This window comes from Biomphalaria glabrata, chromosome 4 (genome assembly GCF_947242115.1).
Source record: "Biomphalaria glabrata chromosome 4, xgBioGlab47.1, whole genome shotgun sequence".
In the NCBI taxonomy this organism is placed as follows: Eukaryota; Metazoa; Mollusca; class Gastropoda; family Planorbidae; genus Biomphalaria; species Biomphalaria glabrata.
Window position 1 is genome coordinate 14160042 of NC_074714.1, and position 23337 is coordinate 14183378.

At 34.7% G+C, this 23337-nt stretch overlaps 1 protein-coding gene across 5 annotated transcripts in view; it reads left to right on the top strand.

The window, feature by feature from the left end:
- The window catches only part of LOC106053155 (neuroglian-like), a 104164-nt gene that overhangs the window by 54690 nt on the left and 26137 nt on the right, over nt 1–23337 (top strand). For all 5 annotated transcript variants that reach the window (XM_056025306.1, XM_013208652.2, XM_013208668.2 and 2 more), the window contains 19 exons: nt 776–896; nt 5000–5102; nt 6266–6398; nt 7440–7585; nt 8994–9121; nt 9908–10036; nt 11449–11551; nt 12290–12474; nt 13012–13143; nt 14106–14249; nt 14978–15156; nt 16099–16189; nt 18812–18914; nt 19752–19921; nt 20428–20804; nt 21336–21478; nt 21576–21664; nt 22038–22168; nt 22688–22904. In XM_056025306.1, the coding sequence (XP_055881281.1) occupies nt 812–896; nt 5000–5102; nt 6266–6398; nt 7440–7585; nt 8994–9121; nt 9908–10036; nt 11449–11551; nt 12290–12474; nt 13012–13143; nt 14106–14249; nt 14978–15156; nt 16099–16189; nt 18812–18914; nt 19752–19921; nt 20428–20804; nt 21336–21478; nt 21576–21664; nt 22038–22168; nt 22688–22904 (2788 nt within the window). In that variant the 5' untranslated portion in view covers nt 776–811. The remainder of the gene's footprint in view (nt 1–775; nt 897–4999; nt 5103–6265; nt 6399–7439; nt 7586–8993; nt 9122–9907; nt 10037–11448; nt 11552–12289; nt 12475–13011; nt 13144–14105; nt 14250–14977; nt 15157–16098; nt 16190–18811; nt 18915–19751; nt 19922–20427; nt 20805–21335; nt 21479–21575; nt 21665–22037; nt 22169–22687; nt 22905–23337) is intronic.

Below are 23337 nucleotides of genomic sequence, written 5' to 3' on the forward strand. Positions count from 1 at the left end.
CAATAGAAGAAAGCATTGTGGTACTAGATATAGTTATGTCTGTAATCGCAAAAAGCTATGTCAGACGCTCATGTCCTGCGACTCGAACTTAACATTGTTTAGTGCAGGTGCAGACCTGGATCGATCCTGCATGTTGACTGGCACATGGCCGTGGGTGCATGTCAAGGTCATCATACGCTGGGATCTTTCCATAAGGTGACACCAAGAAAGATTTAGTGCCTACTTGGCACTTCGGCAATGACTCGTTATAACTTCGACAATGACTCCATGTTACATTTAAACCATGGGGCTTGCTGGCTGAGTGCTAAAGCGCTTGGCTCCCGACCCGTTGAATCTGGAGTTCGAATTCCGATGAAGGCAGGGTTTAAACTTCGGGATTTTTAAGGACTCTCATGAGTCCACCCAACTCTAATGGGTATCTGACATTTGTTGGGTAAAGTAAAGGCGCTTGGTTGTAATGCTGGTCATAGAAACAAATGACCTTTACATCATCAGCCCTGATGATCGCAAGGTCTGAAAGGGGTCCTTTATTTTTTTACGTTAGCCAAAGGAAAAATAAATGTAGCCAAAATATGACCATGACAATCCTTAATACAGTTATACATAGTTTGAACAAAAAAAAATTAGTGAATTTAATGCTGCCTCTAACTTGGACACTCGTTTGTACATGACTGACTTCCCGATTTCAGCTCACCATTTCGCTTGTTTACAGAATCAGGCTAACACCGTTTGAAAGTGTAATAACTGTAATTAACCTGTTTTTTTTTATTTCCAGGTGAAAGTAAGCGGTGCTTAGCTAGGGTTGTGCAGGATGATGGCTTCCTGGCAAGTCTGGTGTTTAGTCGTAATCCCTTGTTTTGTGCTGGCCAGTGAAAAGACATTTGAGGAGGTCAAAAGTAAGTGACTTGAATTGAAATTAGAGCTGTTAAAGGTTTTTCTTCTATTTTCAGCTTTTGGTCTTAGGAACCAAAAAGTTCGGTACATATCTTCAAATCTTAAATATTAATTAAATCTAGTTTTAAACTTAAAGTAGTTTCCTCATAGTATAGTCATTTTTTAAAAGTATAAAACATATTGACTTGAGAGATGAATTGCTGGCAAGTTCAATAAACCCTTGATTATTTAATCAGGACAACCTTGTAGGGCGGTCTGGTCTCTCCAGGGACTTCGGGTCTCGTTGCCTCATCGTGGTGCCCTCGTGGAAACGTCCATTACTGGAGGCAAATATGACAACAACGTGAACAGAAAAATACCCCTCTCCCTTTTCCCCAGAGAGTTGCATCGATGCTCTGGGAACAAACGTATTTACTGCGTCCTCTGCGAGACCTGAGGTGGGGAGAGATCACTAGCTCAGTCCATTAAAGGAAATAAAAGGGAGCGCCGTTCCATATATGTGTGTGTCTCAATAAGCGATAGGGAACCCTTCTTCTCCCCCCACCCCCTCCGAGACCAGAGGACGACATCTAGATAAAATGATGTTACCCAAAACACAGAATGGTGCTTGCCAACGAGAAGCCTTCAGGCAGGAGCTGGGGGGGGGGGGGGGCGATGATTGTCTGCTTGATTTAATCCCTTTCAGTAACCATCGGATTTCACGAGCGTTTTCCTCTAACCTTAACAGACTTTCAGTTCTGTCCAGGCGACGTAAACATTTAATTAATTTTTTAAATTACATTTAATTTTTTTTAAAAACTATATTTAAAAAAATGGGAATTATTGCAGTATTGAGAGATAAGCCAGTAATTATGCGGTGCTCTCCCATATATCTTTTTTTAAAAAGTATTTTGTCTAAATATTTGCTTGTTCCTGTTATCGTCTACGTGTAGGGCACTAAACTTGCTATGTCGATGACTATCAGACATTTGCAACATTTATAAACAATTGTAATGTCATTTATTTTGTGTGTGTGTGTGTGTATCAAATCGAACAAATAGTTTTTTTTCCGATAGTTACCTCATAAAATTAGTGATTAGAAAGTCATCTTTTTAACATTTCATGATAGGGCTATTTCTATTAAAAAGTTACTGGCTTGGATATTGAATGACGACTCTGCCTCCAAATACTTAGAAGGTTATCACTCTTTTTTTTTTTTGGGGGGGGGGGGGGGGTCGGGGGTGGAGTGGAGGATAGAAAAAAATTACGCGAGCTTTTTGATTTTCAGTAGACACTTCCCCAGACACTGATCCTAAATCTCCGGAATCGAAGACTAAGTATTTGTAGACAGTACCCCTGCCAGCTTGTATCCAAACTTTGTGGTTTGAACTCAAAATGTACTGGATTGAACTCAAAATGTACTGGATTGAACTGTCTGATGGCATTGGGTGTTTGGTCTGCTGACTATAACAATAGAATCTTAATGAAGAAAGACGTAAACACAATAAAAATTCCCCCCCCCCCCAGCCTGTGCTCTGTTCTCCCCACTACGTGTACAGTCAGGGCGTGTGCTCACCAGACATGCATTCCTCAGCTACTATGTCTATATCTCACGCACCCACACGAACACACAGACACACACACACGCCCAAACTTGAACTAGCGTGGGAACTGCTCACCTTGCACCCTTTGAAATGCCATCAGACTCATTCCTCTCTCTATCGCTCGATCTGTTCTCTTTTTCTATATTCCGATCGTCTATGCTTAATAGGCTAATCTCCCTTTCTTTTGGTTTCTTCTCAGCCTTGCGGTTTTATGTGCAGCCGAGTTGTACACTTCTGTACGGCACGCTGCCACCATTTCCCCTTCTCCTTTCGACTTTTTGTCCTCAACGGAAGGAAAACGTGTTGGCGCCTCCTCTCCCCCCCACACACCACCTCTCACTCCTGCAGTTACCTGTCTTTAATCTCACCATAAGTAGTCGACATCCTGTCATTTGTGAAACTAGTAAGCCCCTTGCCTCCCACCTGATCACATTCTTGACATTTGAACCTAATGTCATATAATGGTAGCCTGGGATTAGCGTGTGAAACACAAGTTAGCCCCTATGCAAACATGGCGAGTACTCTAGCGGGGAAATAGCCCATGTGTGCTTAGTGTGATTCGAACCTAGTCTCACAGTCGCGTGGGGGAGGGGGCATAAGAATCTCTTATCTTATTGCTCTACAGTCCTATATTAACTTGGTCGTACCTATAGATAGTAAATCAGTTCGATGTGCAAATATCCTAGAACAAACAATGTAGTCACATATAACACCATGGTATCAAGAGTCACAATATACCCATACAATCTAAATGGATTCAATATAATATTAGTGTGTATGTGTCAGTGAGATAGCGACCATGGCGCGAAGGGCTTCATTTATGCCCTGCCCCAGGGCCGGATTTAAGTATGTAGAGGCCCCAGGACAGGATTTTTTGTGTGGAGGCCTTACACTTTTTCGAAAGCTAAAGATCCACTTCTGAAAAAACTTACATCTAAAAGCAGGCTACATTTAATCTCACTTTTCATTTTCTTAAATATTTAAATGCCCATCCTTAAATCCGGCATTGCCCGGCCCCATAATTAATAAGTCGCTCACAGATACCATTGAAAGAGTTTTTGTTGTTGTTTTTTTTTTGTAAATTTACATATGCTGAGTGGTGATGCGCTTGGCTTCGAAACCGAGGTGTACCGTGTTCGAATATGGCGAAGTCTGGGATTTTTAATTTCGGGCTTCTTAAGGCCCCTGAGTCCTGACATTAGTAGGGGAAAGTAAAGCGGCTGTTTGTTGTGCTGGTTACAGGAAACCCTAGTTAATCGTCGGCCATAGAAATAGATAATCTTTGCATCATCTGCCCTGTGGATTGCAAGGATGACTATCAATCACTATCAGGATTTTAGTTTCTTAAAAGGGATTGGTGGCAACCTCAAACTCTTAAACCAAGGTCCACGTGCACCTTGCTAGGCCACAGATGTGGGTTTGTAGTCCCTTCTTCTTGTTCAAAGATGAGCACATTTCTCATTTCCTCAAAGATGACTGTCCAATCCTCGCTTCAAAGATGAACATGGGCGATGAGAATGTGGCTTGCGCGATGAAATGGGCAGAGGTCTTGAGAGGCTGGATAGAGCTGAGTCATGGCCAGTATATTTTGCCACCAGGCTGTAGCTTGGCCTTAAAAAGAATCTTGACCCCTATATCTCAACCAGTTTCTGGAGCTTCATTAGGATCTTTGAGCAGATGTTTCAAGGTGAAGGACAAGCACCACATCATGCTCCAGATATGTCTTGTAGTCCACAGGTTGCACATCACTTGACAAAACTTTTTTTTTTTAAGAAAAAAAACCAGTTCGAATAGATTTCCGTTTATGTAATGATCACACACACACACATTAATACACACATAAGTAAGTTGGCCACTTTCATTCGTAGAACGACTATGGTTCATCCGGTTGAGCACTTTTTCATCTGACTGTAGAGCACTATTCTCAAGAGACATTGCTGTCCATATATAACTTAGTCATTTATTGATCACCCATATATTTTTTTAATGGTATCCAATGGAAGCAAATTAAACTTGGTGATTACCAGGTATTATTTTATCGTATAACTGAAGGGGCAGAAGAAATCATGTAGCAAGGATATCATAAGCTAGCACTGAACTTCAGCAGTGGTTTACCCGACAATTACTTCAATAATATAAGTGCTTTTGATACTAACATATTAACTCTCAATATTCAACAAATATTGTAACAATACTCCAATATGATGAGTGTCAAACAAAATGTGTAGTGCAGTTCATTGCGATAGCCCATCACATGTCTTTAATATCTTTGGTTATAAAGGTATTAATTATTTCTTTCTAAAACAAATGTTAGTCTTCTCAAGCAAAATTACAATTTATTTTTCGAATAGCATAGTTTAATTGCTGATTATAAGCAAAATATTATTACCTTAGTCTAGTAAAGTTCATTATAGTTAATTGTAAGATTTTAATATTTTTGTCTTTAAAAACCCTTGTGTACAAAGAAATCTATAGATATGTGTGTGTGTTTAATTGTGTCTTTTGTTTCTTTCAATCTCCAGATTGTCGACCACCTAGCATTAATGAAGAAAAAGAACTCTTCTATTTTATCTCTCAAAAGTCTATCATAGTTCCTTGTACTGCTACAGGCACACCAAATATTAAGTAAGTTGCTGACTCTGTAAAAATGTAGTGTTCAGTGTGAAACAAAATTTCATTGCATGGTAATATGCTTTTTTTTTATAGAAAATTATTGATCTTTCTTTTGTTTTAGGAAGAAATATAGATGTATCTTGAAATATATACACATAAGGTTTTGATTCAGATAGGAAAATCTTTGGTGCTATACAAGATGAAACACTAACCATGAGATATATCAAGTAGTGACAAATAAAAAAGAACAGACTACTTTGGGCAGGTCACTTTGAAAGAATGTCTGAAAACAGAGGAGCTAAAATTGTATAAAGGCAAAAACCAGATGGCAGATGACCTAAATGCAGACCCCGAATGTGATGGACTGATGATGTGGAGGCAGATCTATAACATCTTGGGGTTCAGGCATGGAGATGAAAGGCCCAGGAGAGATCTGAATGGAGGAATGTGTTGAAGCAGGCCAGAGCCCTCCATGGGCTGTAGCACCACTTGGATTGATCAATGGATGTGAAGATTAATAATGAGTGCAGTATTCATGTTGCCAAGCACAGCTATCCCCTATATTGTTATAGAATGACAAGTCAAGGCATTAGAGTACTTCACTGTTCAAGCCCAATTCCCAGTAGTGATTCAGATGTGTAAAATTGTCTTTTCAAGAATATTGAGCATTATTTTAATTTTTATTAAGTTTTTCATTGAGATTCATATAGTGCTAGGTATGAAAGGGTTAATTTTTTACTTAGATTTTTTTTTACCTATCAACTAGTTATGGAAGTCAGTAAGAGCTAATAATGCTTATTAAATCCTTTGGCTCTGAGTCACAACTATGTAATTTTTCTCATTCCTCTCTCTGAAAATACCAGTTATTCATTGGAGAATAAGGGCCAAGAGAAACAAGATTAAATGAAACAGGCATAACCTCACCAATGAAAAGTTTTAGAATTGACCAGTGTAAAGACTGATTTATATTCCCACAAATAGTCCTTAATCTTTTCCAAGTGAAGTGTATTCATATGCTGACCAAGTTCTGAAAATGTACATTTTATTAACTGGTTGTTATAGAATAAGACGAGTCATCAGGAAGATTGAAGTCAAGTGATGAGCAAACATTTATGATGATATATATATATATATGCAAATAGTCCTTTTATAAATATCTGCTTGCCTATTAATAGGTACAATTGGTTCAAAGATGGTAAACCAGTCAATGTTGAGAATGGTGGAGACAGATGGTCCTTAATACCAGGTGTAGGCTCATTGAGGATCAACAACCCAGTGGATAGTGACTCTGGTATCTACCAATGTCAGGTAAACCTGCTCAGTACCATCTTTTATTTATGTAACGGTAATAGAAACTTTAAAAGTGGCAACAAATACTAATCAGGTTCAAAACCAATTTTAAGCAAAGACTTGCAAGTTCTTGATTGGAAAAAAGAAAAAGTCCAAAGTGAAAAACAAAAACTTAGTTAAACAGGGTTTTTGAAAACAATTTTCCTAGAAATTTGACAATTCGAAAACTCTGCTTTGACAGTTATAAGTTTTTTAAGTATATTTATCCAATAATTAAATTTGTTCTGGAGGTCTAAGTCTAAACAATCTTTATCTTAAATTTGCATAAGTCATCGGGTATTCCCCATGTTTTCATTAAAGAATGAAATAAATCAATGAATGTTTAGTAACATTTTGCTTATCATTTTCTAAGTCTGGATTTATAAGGGAAACTAGAATCTTCTAGTTCCAGTGTACTCTAGTCTACACTACTGTCTTTTAATCTTGCCATTTCTGAATCTTTATCACCAAACTAGAACTTATAAACTCAAAGTAGATTTATACATGCAAGTGTACATGATCAATTTCAGGAGGGTTGGGGGAGGGATAAAAAACACTTTTTGTTTTGTATTAGAGATGAAGTAATCCCTCTTACAAAACCTCATCAGCTTTTGTCTATTTTTTTTTTTAAATCTTTTTTAAATGTTATTCTAGTTGTGTAAGTATTTGAAGATCTAGGGAGACAATGTCATTGACAGCTTTTAGAGCTGTGGTTGGAACATGTCTGAAGAGTCAGTCAAACTGTATGGGGAGCTATGATACATTATGATGGTATTATGGGAGGCCTAAGCCTTTCTGACTTTTTTGCCAATCAGAGATATAGTTGGAGAAAGTGTCCATTGTTTTACACTTGCTAGGAACTTTTTTTATTTTTAAATACTATGTTCTTTAGTCTAATCCTCCTCAGATGATCAACACTGTATTCTATATAGCTAATGACCTTTAGTTGTCTTAGGAAAACTATCATTTATTTTTTATTTTTAAAATGTGTAATTGATAATTGAAACATTTCTGTTCTAGGCAAATAATGAATGTGGCGTGTCATTATCAAACTTCATCACTCTGCTTCATGCTAAGATGGATCCATTCCCACCAGTTGATGTTGCTAAGGTGCTGACCCAACAAAAGGGACATAACTTGAAACTAGTCTGCAAGCCACCAAATAGGTTTGTTATGCAACTCTCTGTACTTCTAAGAGTCCATCTACTTTTTTTGTTATTGTGATGAACAAAATTTCATTCAGGCAGGATTAGACACATTTTTGTACATGGACTTTGTAGGGATGGATTTATTCAGAAACCATTCCTAACTCTTTTGCACCGTCATGGCTGGATGGCTTTCTTGTCTTGTGGTTTGTGCTCTGTAGTGCTTTCTTGATAATCCTGGGTTTGATCCCTACCCACCACCATTCCACAAAGTCCTGCAGGAGTTTGACTTTAGGTTTAAGTAGTTAGTGGGTATATCTGGTGGATTCATAGATGACCCTGTCTATTACATAATAATCTTCAGTTTCAAAACAACATGCAGAACTTTGAATATCTTTATTTGATTTCCACTCACTTGTGGTTACTCACTAATCACACAAAACTATTAGATTAGAAATCAGCAAACATTCTGCAGCATTTATATCTGATTTTTAAAAAAAAGTTTGAATAAAAATTTTACCAAAATTTTCTCAGTGTCTTACAAGATGTTTAACTTTCAAGATGTTTAACTTTCAAGGTGTTTAACTTTCAAGATGTTTAACTTTCAAGGTGTTTAACATTACATATGTGACATCCAAGATGTTTAACTTTCAAGATGTTTAACATTGACATACAATAAGTTTAACTTTTTTATTCAACCTTTTTAACATGACGTACAAGATGTTTAACATTGCCATCCTTGGATACATATGAAGTGTCAGGGCACTCTGAAGCTGTAGCACATTAGTTATCTTTATTGGGTGGAAGTGTTTTGTCAAATGTTTCTGTGCTGCCTTTGGGAGCTAAATAAACAGAGCTAAACATATATAGCACCTATTGGGATTTGGACTTCATCAGTCAGGGATTTATATTTTATTAGGTCACCATATCAATCAGAATGCTGTTCTTATATAAGAATAAAAGTTTCAGTTCCATTGTTTTACTATTTGTTACTTCACTTTCTCTGATTCAAACTATGAAGTTCTGGGTGATGGTTAAAATTGAAATGTTGGGCCTAAGAATATTTAACACACATAAATAGTACAGCCAAATCTGGTTGATGGGACCACATCAGAATTTGATCAGTTTGGTCCATGATTAACAGTACATATGATAAAACCATACTGTTCAATAGGAACTGTTTCTCTACTTAAGGATTCAGTCTGATTTAGCAGCTGGTCAGATTAGCTGGTAGTTTGATTATCTGTATAGGACTATATTTTGAAGAGATTATTCCTTTAATAGACACTTTTCCATCAAATTATTCAGTTATCAAGCTAAACTTCCATGGCCTCTCTCTCCATTCCCTATGTGGTCACAGTATGATTGTGGTTAATATTTAATTAATTAATATTATATTAATGAACTTTGTTTCTAATTTTTGTGGTAGTGTTCCTAAAGCCACAGTGAGATGGATTCTAGCCAACCCAAGCAATGAAGTTGTTTACAATGATGAAAATGCAGACACAGCTTTCAACTATGTGCCACTGAGTCAAAGAGTCACTATGGACTATGAAGGTACATTTAGCCCATTAGTTCTCATAGAACTTGTCCGCAGGAGCTCAGCTCTCTATGTGGATTTTAATAATGACACTTGTTTGCTGATATTACCTATGCTGATATTACCTGTGCTGATATTACCTATGCTGATATTACCTGTGCTGCTATTACCTATGCTGATGTTACCTGTGCTGATATTACTATATGCTGATATTACCTGTGCTATTATTACCTATGCTGATATTACCTATGCTGATATTACCTGTGCTGATATTACCTGTGCTGATATTACTATATGCTGATATTACCTGTGCTGTTATTACCTATGCTGATATTACCTGTGCTGTTATTACCTATGCTAATATTACATATGCTGATATTACCTGTGCTGATATTACTATATGCTGATATTGCCTGTGCTATTATTACCTATGCTGATATTACATATGCTGATATTACCTGTGCTGATATTACCTAAGCTAATATTACCTGTGCTGATATTACCTATGCTAATATTACCTGTGCTATATTACCTATGCTAATATTACCTGTGCTGATATTATCTATGCTAATATTACCTGTGCTGATATTACCTATGCTGATATTACCTGTGCTGATATTACCTGTGCTGATTTTACCTATGCTAATATTACCTGTGCTGATATTACCTATGCTGATATTACCTGTGCTATATTACCTATGCTAATATTACCTGTGCTGATATTACCTATGCTGATATTACCTGTTCTATATTACCTATGCTAATATTACCTGTGCTGATATTACCTATGCTATATTACATAGGAAACCTTCACATTACCAGTGTAAATGAGGATGATGAACAAAATGGAAAGCTGTATGTCTGTGTGGCAGAGAATGGACCTACTAGATCTATTGTCAAAGGAGAGGATAAACAGGTCAAAGCAATGGGCAGTAAGTTCATGTATTTCTTATTTGAATAGTTCATACTTTGTGGTACGAATTCTTGGCATTGTTCTTCTTAAGAATATTTTTCTTTAAGAATATTTTGTTTTAAATTATTTTCATGTAAAATGATGGATTAACTAAAAATGTTTCATTTGTAATTAAAAAGAAATATAATTGGGTATTTATCAGACCTCCCATTCCATAATAAAATGTATCTCACAATATGTGCCTTACTTGGACTCAATGTTAGCTACATAGAGTGCTACAATAGTGCTCTTGGACTTACAAATGTCTCATGTTACAAATGTTCACCAGCACCAACAAAGCTGTACCTGAGATTGGGAGACATTTCTGTCTGCCTGATAAAAAGTTTGTACAAGTTATTTCTCCCACACCCAATCTTGGATCAAGCTGGAATTTTGCAAAATTATTTTTCGAAACTGACAAAAAAAGAATCGTTTAAAAAATTAACCAATTATTTCATTAATTATTGGAAATTAATCATTTTGTTTCACATCGATCAAGGGAGAGACATTGTACTTGACTGATGTGGTGGTATAAGTTGAAATAGTGATCTGTATATTTAGTGTAGAGAGTAATGTAGTTTGTAGCTAACAATAGATGACTATTGCTTGATCCCTCAAGTTCGAATTGAAGTCTTACAACTTTTTTTTAAGATATAAAATGCATTTAAAAAAGGATCACTGTAACATTCAATCAGATACCTCCTTCTTTCGGTCCTCCATCCTATACCAACTGATCCAGTCAAGTGATAGGATCATAGCGCATTGAGAAAGCTAAAAGCATGAAATTTCTCTAAACGAAAACAATTGTATAATTATATCTAATCACAGATTTTTTTTTGTTAGTCTAGATCTATTTCAAACATCATTGCCTGATCCAAACAAATAATACTATTACACTTAATATAAACTTTGTTCTTGTTTTTTTTGTATGTCTTTCTTGTTAAAGTTTGTCTATTAAGGTCATATATGAAACTGTTCATTTCAATTTTGTATACTATGAGAATTTGCTCATTTATTAACTTTTTTCTCTTATGTACCAAATGGACAATAGATAAATAAATAAATCCCTAGCAATTCTACTTTAAGTAGTATATTTTGAATATTGCTATTAGTAAAAATCTTGTTGATCAAAATTATCACAATCATGCATAAGATGATGTTGGATGGATTAAACACCAAACCATTAAGTCCAACAATCTCAATTCCTAATCCCTGAGCATCTTTTAATTAGTTCAACTTTGTATTTGTAGGTCTTTTATCAGCAACTCTTCTTCCTATTTTTTTACAGAAACAATTGATACATCAATGTATTTGTGAGTCTTTTATTATAAATGTTGGAACAGTTTCATTGTGTATTGCAATTTACAATCATGCTCTCTATCAAAACTCTAGGGGAAGTTTCTGAGATGGCTGTGAACATTATCTGGACATCTGACAACAACACACTGGTGCTGGAAGGAGGGAAAGCAAGATTCAAATGTATCTTCTCTGGAGAGTAAGCTTTAATTATGTAGCTGTGTCTATGACAATTTAGTTTTGTTTTTAGCTGTCTCTTTCTGATCTAAGTTATTTTTTTTTACCTATGTCTATAGCATAAGTTTGTTATGGTGGGGCTGTGTTTATGACGTACATTAGTTTCAGAAAACCCAATGAAAAATATTTCGTCTATTCCATTGACTTAAGATCTGAAGGGAAACAACTTTACTTACCCACTTTCCTGTACTTAACAAGGTTTTTGTTTTGTTTTAGAAAGGAGAAAAATATATTTCTTTATATATATATATATATATATATATATATATATATATATATATATATATATATATCTGACATTCAATGGTTCCCTTCATTGTTATTAAACTTCTTGCTCGACATTCAGTAGCAGCGTCGACCAACTTATATTGATTGTTTGGCCTTTCTCCGGTGTTATTGGATTTAGTTAAGTGTTACCTCCGTTTGGTCATTGGCATTAGACACCTGAAAGCGCCTGACAGTATCCTTGGCCTTGCTTTTTTTTCTGACACCTTAGTCCATAAAGTGTGTGTGTTGGGTAGTAAATCTAGGTCCAGATCATCAAAACTAGTCCACTGATTTGTCTAATTTAATGTTTATATTTTATGCTGACATTAACACCGATATAATTTGGAATATTTGTATTTGATATAGGTATTGGTATTGATATAAATGTTATGTTTGTATGAAACTGTTATGATGACGTGTATCTGATCTGCAGACCATTGCCTGTGATTTCCTGGACTAAAGTGACTGGACATTTGGATAAGAACAGAATTTCTGTAGAGAATCATGAGATGATCATCAATGATGTTAAGTTTGTAGATGCAGGAGAGTATGAATGTATGGGCAAGAATAAATTATTTCCGGAGCCAGTCAGGCGAAAGTTTACTCTACGAGTCCAGGGTAAATATTAAGTCTCTATACACATTATTACTAGTCCTGTAGGTCCTGTAGTGTAGGGGGGCTACAATAAGCTCTAGTTGACCAATTTCCTGTAGTGTTTTGGTGCTACAATAAGCTCTAGCTGGCCAATTTCCTGTAGTGTTTTGGTGCTACAATAATTTCTAGTTTACCAATTTCCTGAATGTCTAATGAGAGATACGGTTGACTACAAATCATATACTAATTAGAAGTTGGAGGAGGGAATTTATTTGTAAATGTTTATTTGTAACATTTTTTTTGATTTGCTACATAAAGTGTATATATATATATATTCCCTACCCAGACATGAGATTGAGTACCTGTCCAAAACACCAAGGTCATTAGAGTGCTCTTAAAAATGTATTACAAGTTATTAAAAATTGATAAGGTTACAAACAGATATATACATGGCATTTAACTATTTCGTTGTTCACACACGTCATTTAAATTAGATCTTTATTATTTCAACACATTTAGATGAAAGTGAAATGGTTACGTCACTTTTAATTTCTTCTTCAGCTGCTCCTAAATGGGAGTCCAATCCACAAGACCTTGTGGTTGGAGTGGATGAGACTGCAACAGTCAACTGTGGAGTGACTGGTGATCCTGCACCTACAGTCAAGTGGTTTATCAATGGCAGACCATATGAAGGTCTTTTTTTCATATATTTGTCAATCTTATAAGAAACCATATAATGTCTATGAACTTTTGGGGATGAAGGGGTAAATGAACTTTAATGAGACAAACTGGCAGTCACCATGTCATGTCCTACATTTTAGCAAGTATTACCCTAGCACTAATGGAGTACTAGAATCATTTAAGAATTTTAAAAGTTTGTTAGTTGGCCTGACCTTAAGATACTGCCAACAAACTGTTAACCCTAACCCTTGATTTTAAGAAACAGTTCAGCTGCAGCCTATCTCACCTTCTATTTAAAACCTCAAATTAATTTTTTTTTTTGTCTTGAGTATTCAAAACTGACTGGATTTCATTTGCTGATTCATCTTTGAAAACATTAAATATACTAATGTGAATGTGACTAGACTTTGGTTTTCAATTTGTTTAAATTTGATGATCCACAGAATGCTTCTGACACCAGAAAACAAATGTAAAAACATTGAATTTGTACAGTTTTTGAAATGAAACAAAAATCAATTATAATGTTCATTATCTTATATTTTCTAAATGCTGCTCATATTAATTATGGACATTTTTTATTTTTAACTTCCACATTTTTTTTTCTGAAACTACATTTCTGGCTAAGTTTACTTTGAAATGGAGCGTTGTGGCTAAACGGTAAAACGCTTGGCTTCTGAACCGGGTCCGAGTTTGAATCCTGGTGAAGACTGAGATTTTTAATTTCCAGATCTTTGTGCGCCTGAGTCCACCCAGTTCTAATGGGTACCTGACCTTAGTTGAGGAAATGTAAGGGCGGTTAATGCTGGCCATATGACACCCTCGTTAACTGTTGGCCACAGAGTCTAAATTTTTTTAGTTGAAATAGGTTCATAAATATATCTAAAATGCAATATTCTATTTTCTAGACTTCAGTATCATTTCAAGAGTGTTCATCATGCATATCAAGTAGTAACTATGTTTCTCTGTGTCCTCAGATTTGGCGCCTAACCCAAAGAGGTCACTTAACAACAATATAATGACATTCTCCGAACTTGATAAAGATGATTCTCAAGTTATACAGTGCAATGCTTCCAACATTCACGGGTATATCTGGTCTGATATATATCTGTATGTTGAAGGTAGGTACTATGATTATGGATAACTACTTAAATTAATAAATAAATTATGGCTTTTATATAGCGCTACTTTCAGGCTTATAGCATGCTCAGAGCGCATTTGTCTACCAGTGGTGGCGAGGGGGTATCTGGGAGTAGGTTTTCCTTGCTGCTTTTAGGTGCTCAGTAAATGCAACTCTGCTCAAGTCCGGTGTCAAACCTCGAGCTCCCTTCATAGGTAGCCAAGCCAAGTTCAAGTGCACTTAGCCTCTCAAAATTATAGAATGCTTAAAACCCTGTGACTGTGATGTTACTAATTTTTGGTGGTTATGCAGCTCATGACCGGAGAATGTGAAAATTATTTGGTGTCAGACTGAAAATAATTGGGCATTACTGGTTTATAATATGTTACCTTAGATCATTTCAGTTTTTGAACTTTTTTCTATTCTGTGCCCTGTAAAATGTATATTAATGGCTATCTGAGATCATTTAGGTTTTCCAACTATATTCTTTTCTATTTAGCTACTAAGTGTTTATAAATTTGAAATAAAAGGCTCCCAAATAAATAATGTAGTAATTTCACAAATGTCAAGCATTTAATAGCCTGCAGCCTTTCAATGATTTTTTTTTTTTTTTGGACAGTGTGGGGACAAAATAAACTGTAAATATTAACGTGAGAAGTTTCATTACATTATTTAATGAATGGTCTATGTTCAAAAAGTTTCATTACATAATGAATGGTCTATGTTCAGCTCAAGCCCCTCTCATTGAGAGACCTCCAGTGGATAAAATAGCTGCAGAGCACCAGACAGTTACAGTGACCTGTCATGTATCTGGCAAACCGAAGCCCAAGGTCATATGGTACAAAGGTGGACAACTCCTGGAAGGAAGTCACTTTACTATCTTAGATACAGGAGATCTAGTCATTCAGGTAGGCTGTTAATAGAGCATATAAGTTTAGGTCATAGAGCTTTCATTCATATTCAAAAAGTTTTCAACTTCTTCAAACCAAAATGTTACTATTCCCTTGTTATGTTGTATAGACATGAGTTTTAGTTGCATTTAAGTTGTAGTTAGATGTGCTGAGAATACGCTTTTAAAGGAATCTTCACCTGTTCCTTAGTCTGTTGAATGTTGAGCGTCTTTCTCCATTCCACTCTGTCTTTTGCCTTGGATAGAATCTCTTTTAATGACAGGCCCATCCATTCTTTGATGTTTTTTTCCCCATCACTTTTTCTGTCTGTCTCTTCTTTTTTTTCCTTGAAGGAAGATCTTTGCTAGCCATGAGGACATTGTGATACTGGCATAAAGTTTTAGTTTGCATTTTTTTTTGACAGTAGCTAGCATGTCATCATGGGGCACCTATCGTAATTCTATTTGTTTGTAAAATGGTTTTTGTATGTGTTACCTTATATCTTTCCTTAGCATCTCAGTTCCATTGGAAACATAATCCTTGCTCAAGTTTAAGAATTTAATGTAGCCCTACATTTAGTGCATATAATAACCCTCACTGTAACATATTGACAAGATATAGACCTCTAACTAAATATCCTTCCTTCTTTGCTCCTTGTTCCTGTTGACTTCCAGTGAAGCATAGGGCTACAACAGAACTTCTCTTTTCTGAGCAAATACTCACAGTATTGGGCTGTGAATATGCTCATCATTAAAGAAGTACATTATCTTGAGTCTGAGTTTTCAATTCTGAGTTGTCAAGTTCTTTGATTAGTATGTGTCAGTTGTGCAATGTTTGAAGTGACCCTGGATATACAGACTCTTAACAACATAGGATTTTTATTAAACATTTTTTGTTTGTTTTTAATGTATTAAAAATTTTATAAGTGTCTATTATATTTTTCTTATTTACTATAAATAGAATACCAGCACAAAAAATTCTGGCCGCTACAAATGTATTGCAGAGAACAAATTTGGCTTGGTGGAGGCAGAAGCAGATGTAATAATTAGAGGTAAGTTCTATATGCTGTTGGTGAACTAAGCATTTATGTTAATACAAATACAATATGGCCTTCACATTGTTATTGTTAATCCATTTAAGAATATCTGCTGTGTGGGTCAGATTTTAAGCAGTTTATACCTAAATATATTGTTAATAAAAATAAATCAATAAAAATCATATTTTAAAAAGATTTGTCTTTTATTTCGTTCCAATTTCAATGCTGGGTATGCATTGTAACACTGCTTTTTTTTAATTCACTAACTTGTACTCTTAGGGGTTCTGTTGTATATTTATAGTTGGTTTAGTTTTATTTGCTACATATGTATCAGCATGTGTGGTCATGTGTTATCAATATCATCCAACACACATGCATTACAAAATCTTGTATCCAGACTGTTTTTATTTTGAACTGTTTGACACTTGTTTTCAATTCACATCTAAGTTGTGGGTAAGAATTAACTTCTGTTCCTACACTGTCGTTATTTCAATATTTTTACACACACTTTTATTTGATCACTTTTAGTTAGTTTTTTTTTTTTTTAAATTCACCAGCTTTATGTGATACTTAACAACTAAATGCTTTTTGAGTTTTAATAAAGCAAATTTCTTTTTGTATAAATATGAACATATGGTTGCGGTCCCAATAATAATAATAATAATTATAGCTTTTGTATAGCGCTACTTTCATGCTTATAGCATGCTCAGAGCGCTATGATCCAATCTCATTTGTGGGGGAGGGGGTATCTGGGAGAAGTTTTTTCTGTGCTGCCTTTGAGCTCTCAGTCAAAACAGCTCTGCTCGAGTCAGGTGTCGAACCTCGAGCCCCTTCATAGGTAGCCAAGTTCAAGCTTCCCAATGAGATTTTACAATTCTACAATAATTATAAAAGAGAATAAAATAAATTGATAAAGATGAAAGACTTGAAAGGTTGATAATTAAATTGTAGACTCAGTTAAATAACATTGCTTAGTATCTTAGTATTTAAATTGGGTTGATGCAGCTAGAACATCTATCTTTAGAATACATTTTTTTTTTCATTTTTTAAAAACTTGGGAAGGTTTGAGGCAGTATTTACTCCCTAAATCATTTTTGTTTTAAATTTGGTAAAAAGACAAAATTTTTTTTTTTTTTATTAAAGTTTATAACTTTGTAGAAGTCATCTTATAGGTGACAAAGTTCTATGTTTTTGTTTAGCTTGTCAAAGGTGTGTGTGTCCTGGTGATGGAAGCATCAGTTCAGTTGGTGTTGGTCAGCTTTACACAAGCTTAAACTATCAAAAGCAATTGTACTAAGTTTTTTGTTTATTTATGTGTTGCAGTGTAAAGCACTTAATGCTTACATCTTCACTTCATAAATATATATTTGCTAATCTACAGTTGACACAATTTATGTAACACTGCTTAAGCTAATCTACACAGGTTTTTTTTTTTTTCCGGGAAGATACAAAACATGTATTGCAGTATACAAAACAATCATTATCATTCTGCAGTGGGCTGGACTAGGAAAAATAATCATTTCAGAAGGAGCTCCTGAAACTTGTAAAACAAACAGAATATTCACTTACTGTTAAGATAGTGAACATATAAGATGCCTACAATTTCTAAACAAATTTATTTCATAAAATGAGGTATTTTAAAGCTTGTATACAGTCAGCATATTTTAAATAATTTTTCTAGGTGTATTTTGATATAAAATTGTTAATTAATTAGTTTTTTGTTTAATTGGAACAGAGCCTATTAATGTGCAAGCTTTTTTTTTTAATCAAACTTGAAAGAACTCAAGATGTTTTTATTCTCTTATTAGATTAGTTGTGTCTTTTTATGAATATACATGCAGACCATTCATTATTGGTATTTAAATGTTTTATTGATGTTTTCATAACAAAGTTTTCTTAATAAACATATTCTCTAAATAATGTAAAATAGATTGACAGTGAAATCTTGTAATACCATGTTTCATGGGACTAATTCCTTTATCTATAGTGCATTCAAAATAGCTGAAAGTAGATCAACTCTATGAATTAAATATACTTCATAATTACTTGATATTTGGACTCAATCCTTAAACTAATCAGACTCTAAAACCTACTTCCAGCTCATGTTCAATCCAAACAATAAGCCCTACAATCCAGTGTGTAATCTTGGTTCTAATACAAATTGACAATAAAGGAAGATCTAGCAGTAAAGGACATTTAGTTTCCAAATAAAAACTTTTTAAGAATAATTTTTAAATCCATTTTTTTTAAATATCTATCTCACTGTTTTACAGTTAGACTAAATTTCTTGTTTAAACTGGTAAAACTAAAGGGACGCTTGTGGATAACAATATTGCCAGATTACACTTAAGCAGCTGATTTAATGTAAGGTAAATGGTGGAGACATAGAGGCCATGACATTCCTCTCTTTCCTGTCCCAACAGAAACACATGGACTAAAACATTTGCAATAGGTTTTTAAATTGACTTAGGTCATGTACATTTACCTTAAGCTGTCAGATAAAGTGGTAGGTAAGGGTGAGAGCTTTTAGAATCATTTCAGAAAACCAAAAGCTTGACTATTTCCATGTAACATATTACAAGGTTTCACTGTATTTGTAAGTTTCTTTTACACATACATTTTCAATATTTCTTAAAGAAAAAACCAAGATTGTCAATGCTCCCATGGATACGGAAGTGGACTTTCCCAACACTGCCACATTTACATGTGGTGCGACAACAGATCCCAAAGAAACTGTCAGGTATACATGTTAATTCTACCTTACAACTTTGCTATATTGTACCCTAAACAATCTATATTGGTCTGCATTTAGATGGACAAATTTTGTTGCTGATAATTAAATCAATACAATAAATCTTTTTTTTTCCAAAAAAAATCTCTTATATATTAAATACATATATATATTAAAATTAGTAGGTCACAACTGAGGCTGCATAGCCACAGGAAATACTGCATTCCTCATTAATCCACAGACTTGAAGACAAGCATTATTATTATTATTATGTTAAAATTAAATGCAGCAAATAGTATATTTTTCTAATTAACATTTTATAAATTCTGTGGGAAAGATGGCCCCTTGCTAAGCAATATCATTCCCTTAGTTTTATTATGGAACTAAGTGCCATGATATAAATAGTTCTTTAGTAATACAACTTTCTTTGCCTTTTTTCAAATAACCTTTAAGTGAACTTCTGTACACATTTTCAAATTGTATTTTTTTATGTTAATGTGCATATGCAAATTGCTGTTTATCTTTTATGAAATTTCTTTTAAACTTTTCTAGGTTATGCTTATCCTTTGTTGAGAGCTAATTCTGAGATCATTGTAATGCAAAAATGTAAAGACACCTAAATACAAGTCTTAGATGAATAGGACATGATTAGGCAGCCTTGTTTCTTAAGATTAAATGTGCTTGTGTAGCTAAATTAAAAAAAAATATCATACAACTTTAGTGGAATAATTGCCCTGTATCATTAAAGAGTGGTGTGTAATGTTTGTTTATTTCTGTTTTTCATACTGTGAATATTGTTGAATTCCTCCTGTGTCAATAAAGTTTGCCTTGTCTTCTGTTAAACAGTTTCCGTTGGTTGAAAGATGGAGTGGAGATCAAGGCTGATGAACACGTTAAGATCTCGGATGGGACACTGGAGATCAACTCCACCAAGAGTAAGGACAGTGGCATCTACACCTGTGTGGCTTACAACTCATTGGACAATGCAACAGCTCAGGCTGAGCTCAAGGTGAAAGGTAAGTAGCAGTCAACAAAATACACAGTAAGTAGAATAAATAAGTTTGGACATTTTCATTTCATTATATGACATACTGTCTTTAGTTTTTGTGTCTTTGTCTTACTTAAATCTTTTTTTTTTGGTTAAATGTTTGGGATATTTCTGAATTCTTTCAGCTATCTTGGTACTAAACTAGTTTTGGGGGAAACAGAAGCTAGACATTCATACTACTGTAACATTCTCATGAACCACTGACTCACAAAATACATCAATTTAACTTCTTTTGCTTGAAGGACTTCTAATGCTTCTGATGACTGAAAATGCAAAATTGATACCAACTTTTACAAGCTGCTTTAATATTTTTAAAATTTCTTTAGACCTATAATGTAACTGATCACTAATTTTAAATGCTGCAGATAGTTACCAATAGAAAAAAATGATTACTAATGTACAGATTTTGACTTAATGAAAGTTCAAACTCTTTTGGATGTTTTGACATGAACCTTTCTTTCTATTTTATTTCAGCTGTCCCTGACCCACCTTATAATGTGACCTTGGAAGATTGTGATGCCAACAAGGCCAAGGTGAGGTGGACCTTTGACGAGAAGATGAGAAACTTTGTCAACATGATCAAATTTATTGTGGAGTACACCACAGAGTACAAGCCTGGGGTCTGGAAGACTGCCACCTCCATCCCACACCCAGCACTGGATGCTGACATTCATCTGTCCCCATATGTCAAGTACAAGTTCAGGGTCAAGGCTGTGAATGCCATGGGCATCAGTGAGCCAAGTCTGCCAACTGGAGGCTGGTGCTCAACTCCTCTTGGTGTGCCAGACAAGAACCCTGATGGTGTGACAACGGACGAGCAAGAGACTGGTTTTCTAGTTGTTAAATGGAATGTAAGTTACTCATTTCTTGTTTCTTCCTATTAGCCATTTTTTTTAGATGACCCTATATGGCTTCTTCTATCTCTGGAGACAAAGGATGCATCCAAATGAGTTACTGGTTTTGGTTTTGTCTTGAGATGTGTCAGAAGCTGGTGGATGTGTGACGACCCTCTGCCCAGTCATTATGGCCGTCACTTCAGACAGGTCAGGGGTGAAGAGCCCCATGTCCAGGCCTGGTTGTTGGATAAAAGCCTTTCTAACAATCAACAGGCTAAGGGCGCTGATTTCCTAATGGACTTCACTGAAGGTGTGACTAATCAAGCCAATCCTGGAGTGTCAAAGTTTGTGCATGTTTATGCATTTGTTTTTAGAGCTAGCTGAGCAGCTTTCTTTTTCTTTCTCTTGATGACCCTACATGTTTGGGCTAAGTCTGTATGTCACATTTAGATATCAAATATTAATACTGCAGGGTTTTGTAAACATTTGTTTTAGACCTAGTATAGTCCATTATTTACAAGAAATGTTACCTTCAATTCCATTTAGGCCATGGATGAAATGGACCATAATGGACCAGAGTTTCGTTACCAAGTTGAAGTACAAGGTCCAGATGATAAACAGTTTGTGGTGCATGAAGTGAGAGATAGTAAAGCTACAGAAATTAAAATTCCAGTCACTGATGTTTACAAGTATGTCAAAGATAATAATGGCTTCATTAGTGCTTCAATATCTTCCAGATTTTACTAGGGAATCATTTCAATTATATGTTTTTAATTTCCTTTCCAGGCCGTATCAAATAAGAGTTAAAGCTGTCAACCAAGTTGGAATCTCCATGGCTATACCAGAGACAATTACAGGCTTTTCTGGAGAAGCAGGTTATTGATTTGTTTTGTTGTTTGTTTGTTTTTTCTTAGAGAAATACAACTGAACATTGATGTCATATGGGCTAGCTCAAAGAGTTATATTCAAGAGAAATTTGAAGTAACTTGGGAAGCATATAGGCCAGGGATTTCTCTGTGCTTCTTAGAGTTTGCCACTTCAATCAACCTTTGGATTAAATCATTAGAACTTAACATTGGTACTTTGTAACTAACATTGTGAAAGAGATCTTGTCTTTTGTAATATTAAGAAATTCATTAGTATAATCCAGAGTAGAAGAATTTCAGATTTGTTAAATAAATCTGAATCATTTTGTTTCTGAGTGATTAATTCTAAACTGTAATAGAAATGTTTTCTTTTTAACCCCAGCACCTCTTGTGGTACCTGAAAACTTTGAACTTGACCCAGATGTGAATGTGACTGCTACCAGCGCAGGTTTTAGGTGGGATCCTGTTGATACCAGTCCCAATGTGATCAGGGGCAAATTCTCTGGTTACAAAGTAGGTCAAATGTGATGGCATAATAGCATAGTAAATACAAATTAAAAGTTAGGCTATAGTTAAAATTTAAAGTCTCTTTCAGCAAATATTGTGCTTTATTGTGAAGTTTACATTTTCTTTCTATCTAATAATTTCCATAGATTTGTTATATGGAATATCTTAGCTTTAAAATGTTGCTTAAAACTAGTGAAACATATATATATATTCTAATAGGAAACTCTACTTCTGGAGTGGCTGAGTTAGAGTTTATCACAGTTCATGCATATTTAGGGCTAGCTGATAGAGCAGCTTTCTTTTTCTCCAACTATGACAAAACTAATGTAAATCTACTTACTTGATTTTAATATTTCTTTGCTTATAATGTAAAAAAAAAAATAATTGGCTTAGGAAAAGTCTAAAAATAAAAACTATATAGCAAAAGTAAAACTTGTTTATAGAACTAAAGTAATTTCTTTTTATTTCATCAATATATGGACTCTTCCCTATTTTGTATTAATAATTTTATTCTTATAACTTTAGATCCAGTTTTGGAAAAGTGGCCAGAAAGAAACCACACTGCACGCCCACATCATTCATGCTGAGCCTGCCTCTGGACGCCGTCGACGAGATGGTAAAGTAAGAGGAGTTGTGGCCAACCTGCCATCATTTTCTCAAATTGAGGCTGAAGTTGTAGTCATCAATAAAAACTTTCAGTCTAACGGCAGTAACATGGTCAACTTTACAACACCCGAAGGAGGTGGGTCTTTCAAAATCTGATATGTGTTAACAGCTGATGTTTTGTTTTTTTTGCTAGAAGCTGAATCCAATAGGGATTATTTTATCATGTTTCTTCCACTAGCCCCCTTAAAAGCTTTGAGAATATGTTATTTTGAAATAAACTAATTGTGATTGAACTATAATAAGGTCCCAATTACATTTCTTTTAATATTTTATGGTCTTTATGCATATACAATTTTTTTATGCAATATTTTTAAATTTGGGCTATTTTATGCTGATTGTTTTTCTTATTCTGATGTGTAAAATATTTATACTTAAAAGTAAAAAAATAAAATTATTTTGTAGGAAATGTTTCTTTCTTTAAATAAAAAAAATTCTTGTTGGTTTTGAGGCATAGTTCTTTTATCAGAGCATTCATTCTGTTAATTTGTTTAAAGTCATAATGAAAACAA